This window comes from Erinaceus europaeus, chromosome 9 (assembly GCF_950295315.1).
Source record: "Erinaceus europaeus chromosome 9, mEriEur2.1, whole genome shotgun sequence".
In the NCBI taxonomy this organism is placed as follows: domain Eukaryota; kingdom Metazoa; phylum Chordata; class Mammalia; order Eulipotyphla; family Erinaceidae; genus Erinaceus; species Erinaceus europaeus.
Window position 1 is genome coordinate 40288584 of NC_080170.1, and position 17021 is coordinate 40305604.

The following is a 17021-nucleotide window of genomic DNA, read 5'->3' on the forward strand; positions in this document are numbered from 1 at the left end:
TTTTCTCTTATAGGCATTTCATTTTAACTTATAAGTGAATAAAAAGGTTCTAGCACAGACAAATGTGTTAGTAAACATAAAGAAGTACAGTTTTCTTTATTTTAAGGTGTCATATTGTAAGAAAAAATAAAGTCAACAAGGAAAGGAACTTTAAAAATATTTTATTTATTTTATTTTGTACTGGATAGACAGAGAGAAATCAAGAGGGGAGGGAGTGATAGTTAATGAAAAAAAGACCTACAGCACTGGTTTAGCACTTGTAAATCCTGCCCACTCTACAAGTGGAGACCAGGAGCTTGAAAATAGGTCCTTGCACATTGTTGATATGTGCACTCAGCTAGGTGTACCACCCCTTGGCCCTGGAAAGGAACTTTTTTTAGCATCAATGTTCATCAGAGAAATTAGTCTCTAGTTTGATATTTTGTTGTGTCCCTGTCTGCATTTGGTATCAGGGTGATGTTGGCTTCATAGAAGCTGGAAGGGAGTATTCTTGTGTCTTCAGTTATTTGAAAGAGCTTTAAAAGTAGAGGTATTAACTCTTCTCCTTCTTTTTTTTTTTAAAGAGTATTTATTCATTAATGTGAAAGATAGGAGGAGAAAGAGAAAGAACCAGAAATCACTCCAGTACATGTGCTGCCAGGGATTGAACTCAGGACTTCATGCTTGAGAACCCAATGCTTCATCCACTGCACCATCTCCTGGACAACAAGGTATTAACTCTTCTTTGAAGATCTTGTAGAATTCATTTGTAAACTCTTTTTTTTTTTCCTTTTAAGGTTCTTATTTCTGCTTCTTGAAACAGGTACAATGTCTCTAATTCAAATTTTAGTGCTTATGTGATTTGAGGTAAGGAAAGTATACCATTAAGCTGGGAACACCCTTTTAGAGGTTTTTGAGAATTAAGCAGACATGCCATTAAGTAGGCATTTCATCTTGAAAGAGGAGCCAGAATACAGAAGAAGGGTTAAAAAAAAAAAAAAAGAAAAGAAAAGAAAAAGCAGGGATGGAAGTGGAGGCAGGAAATAATCAACCCTTAACACTTGAGCTTGTGGCCCCCATCAGATGATTAGATCCCTGCCCTGCATGTATCATTGCCAAGGGGCACCTAGTCTATCTTTCTCTCAATAAAATAAAACCCCTAAAAAAAAAAAAAAGCAGGGAGTCGGGTAGTAGCACAGCTGGTTAAGCGCACATGGCACAAAGCAAAGCACAAGGACCGGTGTAAGGATCCCAGTTTGAACCCCCTGCCCCACCTGCAGTGGGGGTCGCATCACAGGTGGTGAAGCAAGTCTGCAGGTGTCTTTCTCTCCCTCTCTCTGTTTTCCTCTCCTCTCTCCATTTCACTCTGTCTTATCCAACAAAGAGGACATCGATGACAACAATAATAACTACACAATAAAACAAGGGCAACAAAAGAGAATAAATATTTTTTTTAAAAAGGTGCACTAGAGATACAAACATAAAAGACAGCTAGCTATTTCAGTCCTTCCTTGCCAACCTCTTGTGTGGTCTCCACCAATCGTAGGCCTAGCGATGGCCCCACACTTTTCCCCCTAGGTGTTTTGAGGAAGCAGGACTCTCCCAGTCATTGGTTACCCTATTTGGCCAGCCACCCTCTGCTTGCCCTCCTGGCCCCTTCAGAGACCCCAGCTTCTCAGTAAGAGTGGGAGAGTCAGCCTGTAGTCAGGAATGTTGGGTCTAGGGCCCAGGGTGTCTCTTTTAGTTTGTTTGTTTTACATAGATACCCACCCAAGTCCCAGCCTCAAGGGTTTGGAATTAGAATTTTAGTGCATCCAGCTGCTCTGGGATTCCAAGGCCATTTTCATTAGTATCTTCTGCTTCTTCAATTATTTCTACCTTCAGCAATGTTAGGGTCTACCCTGGGAGTGGGTTCCTTTAGCTGGTGCCCTCACATCATAAAATCACCCCATGTAGGCCCTGAAGACACTTCCTCAGCCTAGGTTCCTCCCTCAAATCCTCTATCTTCTTGCTTGGGAGTATCTGAGTGTGTATGTGTGTGGGGGACTTCTTAAGTCCTGTATGATCTGGACACAGTCCCTCAAACTTCTTCACTTTCTGCTAGTCTTGTTTTGAAAATCTATCCCCTGGGTTCAAGCTCCTGGTCCCCACCTGCTAGAAGAAAGCTTCTGGAGTGGTGAAGTAGAGCTGCAGGTATCTTTCTACCTTTCCCCCTTTCAATCTCCCCCTTCTCCCCTCTCAAATTTCTCTCTCTCCAATAAGAAAAAAAAGATTATCTTTCCATCCTTTCCCCTAAGGCCTTGCCACACTTCCTGTCACTCTGCTTAGTATGCTGATCCATCTAACTGGGTCCTGCCCCACCCTGTGCCTAAGGGAGGGGAGGGTATGAGAACTGGTTTTCTAGGCAGTTCCCCCAGGGAGATAACCCACCCTACCCTGATCCCCAAGTGCCTCTCTAGGTCTTGGAGGCAGTTCAATGCACTTTCTCTGAAAATTGCACACAGTTCATTGGCAATCACCAAGTTTTAATTCACCTCCTTTCAGCATGTAGAAGATACAAAGAGATTGTGAAGCCGCTTTAAACCAAGAGCTTTGGAACAACATCCTCATTTCCCCTGCCCAACCCCCCCCCCAAAAAAAAAATAAAAAAGAACACCTTTCTCCCTCAATGCCTTTAGTGACCAACCATGATTTCTCCTAGCTTGCTTGCTTAGAGTCTGGTTCCCACTGTCATTAGCCTGAGGAGAAGGGGAAGAGGAAGAGTCTGTCCCACAAGCCCCACAAGGGAAGACTGACAGATATTCAGACTCAGCAGTTTCTACAGGTCATTTCTGTGCCAGTTCCTCACTGACAAAGTCCCAAGTGGGTAGATTTCCTGTTCTCCTCTTGTGGGTTTTTCTTTTTAAACCAGGAAACATAAATTGTTAAAGAAGTCAGCCTTGAAAGCACCATCATTCCTGAACATCTGTGTGATTCAAAAGGAACAAGTCAAGGGTTCTTGCTCTATGAAAAGGTTGTACCCCAAGCCTGCTAGCCCTGGGAAGCAGCAGGGGCACCACGATCTGAGACTCAGTTTTCATCAGCTATCAAGGACACAAGAGGAGCCAGTCCATGATGCCCAACCATCAGCCCTCAGTAGGAATTAGCAGGGTAGATAGAAAAGTAAGTAAATTTGGCAGGGGTAGATGGCATAATGTTTACGCAAAGGAACTCTCAAGCCTGAGGCTCCAAAGTCCCAAGTTCAATACTCCACACCACCAGTGTTGAGCAGTGCTCTGGTTAAAAAAAAAAAAAAAAAAAATTAAAAAAGAATACTAAGTGGTCAGAGAGATGAAGTATTGGGTCCTTACACATGAGGCCCCAAATTTGATTCACAGCAATGCACATGCCAGAGTGGTGCTCTGATTTACACTCAAATAAATAAATAAGACAAATAAATTGTCAGTAAAATGAAATAGACTTATTTGGCCATCTCAGTACAGAGATAGCACTGATCCACAAACAATATTGTTTGTTCCTATGCTATAGAATTCCTTGACTATTCATCTTTATCTCCCCTACTGAATGCAACCTCCACCCAGGATCCAATCTTTGGGTCAGTTTACTTAGCAGTGTGAGGGCTGGTTCTGGGTTTGAATAAGATGAAAACTTTTATTTATTTATTTTTTTAACCAGAGCACTGCTCAGTTCTGGTTTATGGGTTTATGGTGGTGTGGGGGAATCAAACCTGGGACTTTGGAGCCTCAGGTGTGAGAGTCTCTTTGCATAGCCATTATACTGTGTATGCCCACCCAGGTGAAAACATTTTAAGGGCCAGTTACCTTGTTCACCTCAGCAGCACATATACTAAAATGGGAACAACACAGAGAAGATTGACAAGACCCCACACAAGGATGACACATAAAGTCAGGAGCGTTCCATATTTGAAAAAAAAACAAAAAGAAAAAAGGAAATGATTACCTGAACTTAGTAAAAATGTTTTTCTCCATCTCTCTTCCTCCCTCTTCCTTCCCCTTTGACATTTCTTGTGGCAGAGAGAAAGAGAGAGATATATCAGAATACAGCTTTTCTTGGATCTAAGTGGTGTCAGTGATCAAAAACCATGTCCTAATGCATGCAGATCCAGAATTCTAGCCACTACTAAGCCACCTCTCCAGTAGCAAAAATAAACTTCTCACAAAAACATCAGCAAATCCTTATAGAAGCCCATTGTGTCTATATACCTATAATGAAAGATCCTAGCTATAAAATATCATAAAACTGTCAACTATTGGGAGAAGGGACTGTTCAGATCCTGGAACGTAATGGTGGAGGAGGACCTAGGTTGGGGAGGTTAGAGTTATATGGAAAACTGATAAATTTTACATGTGTACCAACAACTGTATTTTACTGTTGATTGTAATCCATTAATCCTCCAATAAAGGAAAAAAACTGTCAATTATGAACATGTATTCAATAACACAATGTAAGATTGTAAGAGAATATGTGGGTACAGATTTCAGTGACCTTATTAATGAATCAGACCAGGGACCCAAGTCTAGCAGGACTTGGGCCCAGGAGTAGCCCTCTGATTGGTTTGAGAGAAAGGGCCCTTACATTGGGCCCTAGTGTAGAAATTTTATATATTGTACCTTGATGAAAGGAAGTCATAGTACATTTTTTTTAAGGAATTCTACAAAGTAAAGTCAGATAACAGCATATCTTCTATCTTGGTGTTATCTCTATTTTTTTTTTTTAACAATCAGCAAGTTACAAAGTACTTTTTTCTTACTTTATTGGAGTGGAGGATGAGTTAATGGTTTACAGTATAGTTGTTGACACGTAAATACAACTCTTATCTCCCCAATCATGTAGATGTAAGACACTCTGTCCCCCAAACTAGGTCCTTTTCCACCTTCAAGCCCCAGCGCTCTGCCCTCTTAACCTATTCTTCTGAGACTGAGGGGGCAAGTATTAGGGACCAGCTGATCCTTGTTTGATCTTGATAGTTGATGAAGATCATAACTTAGGTCACTCTGCTCTGCTCTGCTCTTTCAGAGTTTAGAACTTGGGGAGTGTGACCTCTTCACAGAGCCAGAACTGCTAACTTCTGGCTTTTGGCTCATACAAATGCTCAAGAAAGATGGTGGTTTTAACCTGATTTCTCTGACAACTCATGGGCCATTTAACATGGGGTAATAAGAAAAGGGACCAAGTGTGAGAAGATTGGCAAAAGCTTATGTGTACAGATATAGATTGAAAGAAAGAGAGAGAGAGAGAAAATAAAAGCACTAGTCTGTTGTGAAAATGAAAAACCAAGAAGAATTTGATAGCATGTTCAATGAAAATGTAGTTCTAAGTAAATTTGTATTAAAATTTAAAATAAAATACCACAGGGGGGTGGAGATAGCATAATGGTTATGCAAAAAGACTTTCATGCCTGAGGCTCCAAAGTCCCAGGGTTAATCCCCTGCACCACCATAAACTAGAGCTGAGCAGTGCTCTGGGATTTTGTTCTACCTTATTTTTCTCTCTCATTTAAAAATAGAACAAATAAAATATACTATTTTTTTATGTAAAAAAGAATAAAATATATAATTCTGAGAATTTTAGCTTGCCTGAGGTTGACAAAATTAATAACATAAAGAGGCCCAGGGGTGGGGGAGATAGCATAATGATTATGTAAAAAGACTCTGGCCTGAGAGTCCAAACAGTGCTCTATAAAAATAAAGAAATAAGAGGCTCTGAGGCTGGTCTATGAATGCCTTTTTTTTTTTTTCTGAATATCAGGAAAAATATGCACATAGAGTGGATAGTAATGTGTTGAGGCAATTAGGATCTCAATATAGATTTTTAAATGTATTATTCTTATATTTTAATAGAGACAGGGAGGCAGGAAAAGAGGAGACCATAGCACTGAAACTCCCTTTAATGATGTGTGTAGGGTTTGGGCTTAAATCTGGGCTGCATACATGGTAAAACAGCCCACAATCCAAGTAAACTGTCTCACCAGTCTAGAATATTATTATTATTATTATTATTATTATTATTTCAGGGTTGTCCATGGTGCTTGGCGCTGGCACTACAAATCCACTGTTCTTGGTGGTTATTTTTTTTCTTGATATAATAGAGAGAAATTGAGAGAGAAGGGGGAGATAGAGAGGGAGAAAGGATAGACACCTGTTCTACCACTTGTGAAATATCCTCCCTGCAGATGAGGAGTGGGGATTTGAATCCTTGTGCTTAGTACTATGTGCACTTAACTGGGTGTTTCACCACCCAGCCCCTGGATGTAATGTTGATTTACAGGACCTGAGGGTGCATTTTCACAATATAGGAGTCAGTACATTTCACCCTCCACCAAACCATCATCTGATCTAACATATAGACATAGATCCCCAATCTATAGTTCCTTATAAGTTAAGTATAAACATCTTTTGGGGGTTTCACGTGCTGGAAAAAAAAAATCCATGGATGACATAGGATGACAGTCAGGACTTCTTTGTTGTCCACAGGCTGTGTTTTCCAATCAACAATTGTACACTCTAGGCCCTTTCCATAGATTGGTGAGTGCAGGTAGTTAGTATAGGGTGTGGTCTTCAGATAATTTAAGTAGGAGTTGCTAAAAGCCAAGTTTGAACTTCACTGGGACTATCCTGTTTGGAGAGTGACAGACTCTGAACTGAATTTAACAGACTTATTATTCATCAGTTAGACATCCAAGACCAGTTCTCACAGGTGAGTGCTCCATATGCATGTGAGTAATTTCTGGGGGCTGTTGTAGGTAGCTCCCCTGGTAGAGCACAATGTGAGGCCAATGAACAGACAAAAGGTTAAAGAGCCAATGGAGATTTTTTTTTGTTTGTTCTTTGCCTCCTGGGTTATTGTTGGGACTCAGTACCAGCACTAGGAATCTACCACTCCTGGCGGCCTTTGTTTCTTTTTCCCTCCATTTTATTGGCTAGAACAGAGAAAAATTGAGAGAGGAGGGGAAGATAGAAGCACAGTGCTGTTATATCCCTACCTGAAAAGGACAGCTTTGATTCAGCAAAATTGTATGTTACTTTGGCATGTGCAGGGCCCAGACATGAGCCTGGCCCCCAGTGCTTTGAAGGAAGCTTGGTCTCTTTCACAGTATGTCTCTCTATATAAACACTGTAGAGCAGTGAAGTCTCTGCTACAGCAATGTATATCTAGTACTTCTACCACTACTAATATACTCAGTAGTAATTGAGAGAAAGATAAAGAGACCAAAGAGCACCACACAGCTGAGAGTTTAACCTGGGACCTCTCTGCATGTATTTCCTATGCTCTGCCACAAAGCAATCTAGAGTTTTCTCTCTCACCTCTCTTCTCTGTTCCTGTTTTTGGAAGTCTTAAAATTCACTTCTTGCAAGTATTGTGAGAATGAATGACATTGTCTTTTCCATCCCCAGCCCAGAGCCATGCATTTGGGTTCCCATAGTGAATATGTGTGCTCTATCTGTAAGAAAGACTTCTTAGACCCGGTCACCCTGCCCTGCAAGCACAGCTTCTGTAAGCCATGCCTCTGCTTCCGTTGGGAGAGCACCCAGGCTACCTCTGGCTGTCCTGCCTGTGGGGAACCCTGCCCACCTAAGACCTGGAAATCCAACCTTGTTTTGAATACACGGAGCTTCATAGCCCGACGGGCACGGTCAGAAGATGTACTGAACTTTGTAGAGCCGATATGTGAGAAGCACCAGAAAAGCAAGAGCTTTTTCTGTGAAGTTGTGAAGGACCAATTGTGTGTGCTGTGCTGCAAGTGTGAGGGTCACGAGGACCACCAGCACTGCTCCGTGGACTGGATGGCCGAGAGGTACCGGGTAAGCATGGCATGGGGGAGGGGGGAGGTGCTTTAGACAGTATGAGAAATAACCTGAACATCATAACCATTCATATCATGTGCAAAACAGGTATTTATTAGTGCTGGATGCCACTCATTTGGATAAATTACTAAAGAAAACCTGTCCTAAAATACTTACATGGGTGGGCGTGGTGGTGGATCATCTGGTTGAGTGTACATATTACAATGCTCAGGCAACCAGGTTCAAGCCCCAGTTCCCCACCTGCAGGGGAAAAGCTTTACAAGTGGTGAAACAGTATTGCAGGTGTCTCTCTAGCAGCCCCTCCCCTCTCGATTTCTGGCTGTCTCCAATGAATAAATAAAAGATAATAATAAAAAATTAAAACTTTATTTTGGGAGTTGGGCGGTAGCACAGTGGGTTAAGCTCATGGCGCAAAGTGCAAGGACAGGCGTAAGGATCCCTGTTCGAGCCCCTGGCTCCCCACCTGTAGTGGAGTCGATTCACAGGCAGTGAAGCAGGTGTCTATCTTTCTCTCCCCCTCTCTGTCTTCCCCTCCTCTCTCCATTTCTCTCTGTCTTTTCCATCCCCAGCCCAGAGCCATGGACAATTAACAATTACATCAACAACAACAACAATAACTACAACAATGAAAAACAACAAGGGCAACAAAAAGGGAAAATAAATACATATTATACATATATATATATATATATATATATTTAAAAACATTATGTGGGTACAATTTCAAATCTTACAACTCAAGGGGCCAGGAGACAGCTTACTGTGTGATTTAACACGTGTGTGATTTAACGTGCGGGGGCCTGGGTTTAATCCTCAGCATCACATGAGAGCACCATGGACAACACCGAGGGAGTCCTGGATAACATTTTCTTGTCTCTCATTTTCCTCTATCTGCCTCTGAGTATATGGAATGCAAAGTTGATGGGCTAGAGAAATAGCATGATGGTTATGCAAAAGACTTTCATGCCTGAGGCTCTGCAGTCCCAGGTTCAATCTCTAGTCCCGCCATAAACCAGAGCTGATTAGTGCTTTTGAGGTGTGTGTCTACCCTTCTCATTAAAATAAATAAATGGGCTGGAGAGATTGCATAATGACTATGTAAAAAGATTTTTAAACTTGAGGTACCAAAGGTTCTGGGTTCAATCCCCAGTACCATGGTAATCGAGAGCTGAGTAGTACTCTGGCTTCTCTGTATGTCTCTCATCAAAATAAATAAGTAGAACTATTTTTTAAAAATAAAATACATAGTACAATAATTTTCTAGAAGTTGATCCAAGTTTAGCACTCGGCAGTGCCTTGCATATACAAGATCCTCATTTCATTCCCTGCTGCCTCACTCAATTAATATAATTACACAGGTCCCCAGGAGGTAATACAGTGGATAAAGTGTTGGGATATGTCCTATGTTGTTGAGTGCTATGCTGATTTTCTCTTATTGATAAATAAATAAATACAGCTTTGAAAAAAACTAATCTTACAATAGGAGTAGAGAGTTGTAAAACCAAGGTGTGTGAATCTAGTCATTTTAGTGATGGTGATTAGTCAGCATAACCTTGATGGCAAAACAAACTAGTCTGACAGTGTTTTTAGAATCATTATCTAATCTGATAGAAAATTAAAAAATGAAAAGAAACATTGTTTAACTAAAACAATGGGTTAGGGGCTGGAGAGATAGGACAGTTAAGCAGACTTTCTTTTTTTTTTTTTTTTTTTTAATATTTTATTTATTCATGAGAAAGGAGGAGAGAGAAAGAACCAGATATTACTCTGGTACATGTGCTGCCGGGGATCGAACTCAGGACCTCATGCTTGAGAGTCCAATGCTTTATCCACTGCGCCACCTCCCGGACCACTAAGCAGACTTTCATTGAGCCTGAGGCACCAAAATTCTCAGCTTTAACTTTCAGAACTGCCATAAACAAGAACTGAAGGTAGGTGTGTGTGTGTGGGGGGGGGGGAGTACAAGTCCAAAAAAAGATGACAGAGGACCTAGTAGGGGTTGTATTGTTATGTGAAAAACTGAGAAATGTTATGCATGTACAAACTATTGTGTTTACTGTTGAATGTAAAACATTAATCCCCCAATAAATAAATTTAAAAAAAAATAGAATTTCAATACCAGTTTCTCTAATGCTTTCACATTTGTGTTTTGTTTATTTGTTTGTTTTGCAGCAAGAACTCCTGAGCCAGATGACCTCACTGTGGGAAAAGACACAAGAGAATCAGAGAAATATAGATAGAGAAGCCAGAATAAGACAGACATGGGAGGTAATCATGGGGTTCTGTTTCATCCATAGCAACCATACAAGATTTCAAGCTAAAATCTGAATGTTCATGGTCTCCTAAGTGGCTATCTAATACTAAAGGCTTTAACAGACTATATGCAGAGAATTAGTTTTTTTGTTAGTTTGTTTTTTGGTCAGGATTCCTTACTAAAACAAAAATCTAGTGAAAGTATTTTTACTTCTGTTGACAGAAAATGGGAGTGGTGACAGGTGTGGCTTGGAAAGGTAAAGGCAGGGGTTGGGGGGTTGGGTGCTACAAGCTAGATCTTTGGGCTTTTTTCTAGCTCTCTCAAAGAATTTAGGTGAGATCATGATTTTCAGGAATTTTAAATTTTATTTGGGAAAATTGAGAACATTCACATGTTAGGCCAGGGGAGAGAGTAAGGCACAGAGGGAGAGAGAGAGAAAGGGAGAGAGGAAAAGAGTAGAGTAGAGCTCACTCACATGACACCAAAACCCCGCTTCCACCTTTCCAAGGCACACCTGTAACCACTCCCATTTTCTGGGAGGTACCTCCTGTCCCTCAATGGTTCCTCCAGAGCATAGCAATAGGTCTAGACAATTCTTTTATATATTTATTTATTTATTTAATTTTTATTGGGGAATTAATGTTTTACATTCAACAGTAAGTACTATAGTTTGTACATGCATAACATTCCCTAGTTTCCCACATAACAATACAGCCCCCACTAGGTCCTCCGAATCCTTCTTGGACCTGAATTCTCCCCACTCACCCACCACAGGGTCTTTTACTTTGGTGCGATACATCAGTTCCATTTCAGGTCCTACTTCTGTTTTCTTTTCTGCTCTTGTTTTTTCAACTTCTGCCTGAGAGTGAGATCATCTCAGATTCATCCTTCTGTTTCTGTTGCCCTTTTTTTTTTTATTGTTGTAGTTATTATTGTTGTTGTTGATGTCATTGTTGTTAGATAGGACAGAGAGAAATGGAGAGAGGTGGGGAAGACAGACAGGGGGAGAGAAAGAGAGACACCTGCAGACCTGTTTCACCATTTGTGAAGCGACTCCCCTGCAGGTGGGGAGCCGGGGGCTCAAACCAGGATCCTTACCCCGGTCCTTGCACTTTGCGCCACGTGTGCTTAACCCGCGCTACCACCCAACTCCCCATCCTTCTGTTTCTGACTTATTTCACTCAATATGATTTTTTCAAGGTCCATCCAAGATCGGCTGAAAATGCTGAAGTCACCATTTTTTTACAGCTGAGTAGTATTCCATTGTGTATATATACCACAACTTGCTCAGCCACTCATCTGTTGTTGGACACCTGGGTTGCTTCCAGGTTTTGGCTATTACAAATTGTGCTGCCAAGAACATATGTGTACATGGATCTTTTTGGATGGATATGTTGGGTTCCTTAGGATATATCCCCAGGAGAGGAATTGCAGGATCATAGGGTAGGTCCATTTCTAGCCTTCTGAGAGTTCTCCAGACTGTTCTCCACAGAGGTTGGACCAATTGACATTCCCACCAGCAGTGTAAGAGGGTTCCTTTGACCCCACACCCTCTCCAGCATTTGCTGCTGCTACCTTTTCTGATGTATGCCATTCTCACAAGAGTGAAGTGGTATCTCGTTGTTGTCTTTATTTGCATTTCTCTGACAATCAGAGACTTGGAGCATTTTTTCATGTGTTTCTCGACCTTTTGGATCTCTTCTGTGGTGAATATTCTGTCCATGCCCTCCCCCCATTTTTGGATGGGGTTATTGTCTTGTTGAGTTTGGCAAGCTCTTTATATATGTTGGTTATTAAACTCTTGTCTGATGTATGGCATGTAAAAATCTTCTCCCATTCTACGAGGGGTCTCTTGGTTTGGGTAGTGGTTTCTTTTGCTGTGAAGAAGCTTTTTAATTTGATGTAGTCCCATAGGCTTATAGTTGCCTTAGTCTTCTTTGTAATTGAATTCGTTTCATTGAAGGTGTCTTTAAAATTTATGCAGAAAAGAGTTCTGCCAGTAGGTCTAGACAATTCTGTCATCAAGGAATACAAGTGTTAATGAGAGAAACAGAAGAGTCCTCACAAGTAAAGAATGCTTTGAATGCTCAGGAAGACCTCTTCTGATTCTTCTATCACAGGAAGTGGTTTCTTGTTTTTTGGTTGTTTCGTGACAGAGGCAGTTAGCCTCAGCATAGAGATAAGCAACACTAGAGGGAATGTGAGAATACCCTTTATTAACACTAACAGGCCATAGATAGCTAGTTTTCTAATGTTCTAGGCACAGGACTAAAAGAAGGCATAGCTTTCTATAGGGGGCTACAGGCTGAGAACAAAAAACCTGATTACATTATTTATTTCCTTATCAGTAGAGAAGTGTCATAAAATCAGGCATGTCTGAGGTGGACTATTAAAAGAATTGATGAAATACTTTGTAATTGTATGTATATGAAATATGTGGGTTTATCATAGGAGCTTCTTGGTGAGACAAAGTGGTTTCATTAAAGCATTGGTGTGGATGGGGAGACTGCACAATGCTTATGCAAAATACTTTGATACCTAAGGTTCTGGAGTTCCAGCTTCAAACCCCCCACACACGCACATACACAACAGAACCACTATATACTAGAGTGTGTGCAGTGCTGTGGTTAAAATAAACAATAAACATGGTTATATGTATACCTGTAATTAAGAAATTTGTTTTTGTTGGAGGTTAACAAATAGCACCAAAGGCAAGTGTAAACAGGTGAAGAAGTCCTGAGTTCAATCCTCAGCTCTGCACGTGCCAGAGCTGAGCAGATTATATAATCTCCAGAGCACTCCTCAGCTCTGGTTTATGGTATTGCCAGAAATGAATGCATATTACAAAATTTCATAAGACAGAACCAGTAAGGAGATTGGTAAAATATGCCTAAATATATGGTGTAATCTGTCTTGTCACTTTAGAGTTACGTTGACTTGCGGAAGAAGATGATCCAAGAAGAATACCGGAATATACATAATTTTCTTTACAATGAAGAGAAACGCTATTTAGAGACAATAGAAAGGGAAAGCAACACAATTTACCAACAACTGAGTGAAAGTGAATATTCCAAGGGCCCAGCAGGGAGAGTTCTCCGAGGAATGTATGGGGAACTGGAGAAGATGTGCAGAATACCAGACTTGGAGCTGATCCAGGTGAGAACAGAAAAGCAGTCACCCAGCCATCCATCCAATGTCCTTTTCTCTTTGCCTTCTTCCAGCATAACAAGGATGATGCTTTCTGATGTCTGAACAGTGTTGCCAGGCTAGAGGATGTGATAACTCAGGGTCAGCAGTCTCCTAATATACATTCTGTTACACTTGAAAAAAAAATTTTAATTTGTTACTGGATAGAGACAGAGTGAAGTTGAGGGGGGTATAAGAGGGAAAAACACAGAAAGACACCTGCAGCCCTGCTTCACCACTCATAAAGCTCCCCCCCCTCAGGTGGGGACCAAGGTCTTGAACTTGGGTAATTGAACACTATAGTGTGTGCGCTTAATCAGATTTGCCGCCACCTGGCCACTACCTGAATTTGTGATGTACTGTTAGAATAATTCAGTATGCATGACTGCAACAACAAAGCTTGTGACAAGTGCATATTAATCCATACATGGTCCTAGTAATGATGAAAAAGTGCACAGTCCAAACAGTGCCTTTTTTTCTTTCTGTTTCCATGGAGATGACCTAAATTGCTGAGATTTTGAGTTCATCAAGTCTTAGGGCTAAGAAAGTTCATTATGAATCTTGTAATGCATAAATAAACCAAGACTTTCTTTTTGTTTTTACAGCAATTTGGAAGCCTGTCGACAAGGTAATGTTGTCCCTTATATTTTACTATCAGGTTGTTGATGCTGAGGTGGGAAATTTACTAGGATTTCATAGCATTCATTGTTTGTTTTCTCAAGGCAGACAGAAAGAGGTTATCTTGGGCAGGAGTAGATAACGTAATGGTTATGCAAAGAGACTCTGAGTGTCTGAGGCTCCCAAGTTCCAGATTCAGTCCCTTGCACCACCGTAAACTAGAGCTGAGCAATGCTCTGGTAAAAAGTATCTTTCTATTTCTCTTCTCATTTATTCATTTTTTTGTTTTGCAAATCTGCCAGGATTTTTAAAGGGAGGTTGTTTATTTTTGCTGATTTGAAGTGTTGTTTACAAAAGTTGCATGAAGACAACTACTGTAACTTTTTAATTAAGAAGAAACGTAAAAAATACATGGAGGACAGGCTTATATGGGAGGAATTTCAGAGCAGTACTGAGTGGGATCAGAGTAAAAAGAGATGTGCAGGCTGCGATTCTGTGGCCAGGTCCCCACCTGCTAAGCCCCTCACCTAACTAACTGGTCATAGAGACTCTCTGAGTGTTTCTGTGGGTAACTAGTGTGTATTAAAACCAAAGTGCCACTGGAGCTCCAATTTCTGTCCATTCGGCACAGCCCTGTAATTGGCTGACAACCAGGACTCAGGTTGTATGACAGGATGAAAGTGTTAGCATTGGAATGGGGTTTCGTTTACTTTGTTACAGTTGGTGGACCCTAGTTTGTCAAATTATAAGGATAACCCTGCATGTAAGGACAAAGGTTTTCATACAGCATCTTTATGAGGACAGAGAATGGCTGTGATCAGAGTCTGAGCTCAGCAAAACTAACTCCATGTTCTCTGCAGGAGCGAGTCAGTGCAGCAGCTCGTGCCCCAGCCTGTGGATACCTGTCTCAGCTCCTGCTCCATCACTGGTCTCATGAACAGGTTCTCCAGTTGCCATGGTAACACTAGCCTGTGCATTATAGCTGTAAATTCTCTCTGCCCTGTGCTGTTTCCTTTGCTCAATGTATAGATTCATTTCTTGGGAAGCTTTTATAACCAAATTTGTCTTAGGGGGAAAAAACAAACTAATCTGGAGAAAAGGCAAGGATAATTGATTGTAATAAAAATGGCTAGGCAGTAGCAAAGGGACTCACTGGACTGAAACAGGGTAAAGAAAATGTCAGCTGTTCATATAGGGTGCACATCTACCCATGTGACCATGCAGCATCATCCAAGCTTTGGGCAGTGCTGTGGTTCTTGTTGGTTGTAATCCAGTGGGTTTTGATATAATGAATTTCATTGAAAACATAAAAAGAGTGTTTACATGCAACATTCACAAATTTAGGTGGTAACTTACTTTGCTGGAGTTAGCCATTTTCTTCTCAATAGATAGGCTGGCTGAAAATAAACAAAAACATGACAACCAAAAATAATTCTCACAAAGAAATCACTTCCAAAACACATCTATGAATTTCTCTCCATTTTATCTTAGTATGTGTTAATGGATAGATCTTGAATGGAAGGCATGGTGCTCTGCCTATGAAAGGAATAACAGTGAATACCTATTAATCAGTCCATTCTTCAAGTGTTGGTATTTTATTTATGATCATAATGATTAATATTTTGCATTTTCTAAGGAGACAGGCTACTTTTTTCTCTTTTCTAATTTATTAATGAGAAAGATAGAAGGAGAGGGAGAAAGAACCAGACATCACTCTGGTACATGTGTTGCCTGGGATTGAACTCAGGACCTCATGCTTGAGAGACCAATGCTTTATGCACTGTACCATCTCCCAGACCATGAGACAGGCTACTGAATATGATTTTTTTTTTTTTTACCAATTTCAGATGTTACAGAATGATACTAGGCAGAGTTTAGCAGCATCTTAGCTCTACAGTTTGAGAAAACTTGATTTTGCTTAAATAGTTTTTCATGAAGACGGACCTTGGGCTCTAGCAGATTTCTGTGGCTTTCCTGTCTCCAGTGATCAACTGGGACCCTGAGGCCCTATTTAGAGCCCAGTTCATGAGTATCTTGTATCACTATCTGCTAACTTTTAGTTTCTGTATTCCTGCAGTGCATTCTTTCACGTTCTATGCATCACTCAACAATTATGAAAGCCCCTTGTTGGAAGAACTGAGACAACTAATCCTTGGCTCTGATGATCCAGATGTCAATTCCTCGACCAGCAGGAAATACTTTCTTGCATGGGACTCTGAGTGCTTCACTTCCGGGCAACACTGCTGGCAGATGAACATGGGAGACTACAGTAGCTGGGCCATGGGCTTTTGCAGCAATTCTTGGACAGGAAAGAATGACATGAAGCTGGGCTCAGAGGGGATATATCTGCTTCTCTGTGTCAAGCAGGGTGGCGAGTGTAGGCTCTTCACCTCCTTCCCACTCCAGCCACAGTATGTGGAAAGCTCTCTGGGTACTGTGGGTGTGTTTCTGGATTGTGCACGCGGATCAGTAAGCTTTGTTAACATGGCCAAAAGCTCTCTCATTTGCAGTTTACTCTCCTGCACATTCTCCACTCCTTTGAGACCTTTCATCTGCTTTAGGACCTCGTGATCAGACACAGGCCTGCATACAGGTGTGAGGAATGCCAATATCCTCAAGAGAGGGGACTGTGTGCAATGTTGTGCAATAGCATCTGGGGGAAATGGTTCAGCTGGTACAGCATCAGACTTTTCTACCTTAAGTTCCCAGTTAGATTCCCTAGCACTGCATTCATGGGAGTGGTATTATTCATGGGAGTGGCTCTGACTTGTCTCTCTTCTCTCCACCATGTCAATCTCTCATGTATAATAAGTACAATGAATCTCTATAAAGAAAAAGAAAAAGAATATGGTGCAGTCTTCTTTTATAAATGACTTTTTAAAGTGGCTTTACTTTCACAATTTTGCTATGAACAAGAAAGTTGGAGTGGGAGAGGGTGAGACAATAAAAAAGCATCACTCACATGCAGTGGTGGGGATTGAGTCATAACATTATGCTTGAGAAGCCAACCTTCTATTCACTTCCTAGGCTGCAACTTATTTCATGTGAGATAGTTTCATATGGGAAAAAGAGGTTAAAGCACCATCCAGTATGTAGGGCACTAGGGGTCGAACCAGGAACATTGAGTATGCAAGTCCTGTACTCTACCAGCTGAGATT

The 17021-nt window shown here is 41.0% G+C and overlaps 1 protein-coding gene and 1 non-coding gene across 2 annotated transcripts; both read left to right on the top strand.

Moving 5' to 3' along the window:
• The first annotated feature begins 3093 nt into the window (after window positions 1-3093).
• LOC103120977 (tripartite motif-containing protein 43-like) lies at window positions 3094-16434 on the top strand. Its single transcript, XM_016191844.2, has 9 exons — window positions 3094-3141; window positions 5017-5153; window positions 6654-6696; window positions 7395-7802; window positions 9978-10073; window positions 12985-13215; window positions 13851-13873; window positions 14724-14821; window positions 15941-16434. Exons 1-9 carry the CDS (start codon window positions 3094-3096, stop codon window positions 16432-16434), a joined length of 1578 nt encoding a protein of 525 aa, XP_016047330.2.
• On the top strand, window positions 3804-3906 carry LOC132540577 (U6 spliceosomal RNA). Its single transcript, XR_009551775.1, has one exon. It is a non-coding gene; the product is annotated as a U6 spliceosomal RNA (small nuclear RNA).
• Window positions 16435-17021: the final 587 nt, after the last annotated feature.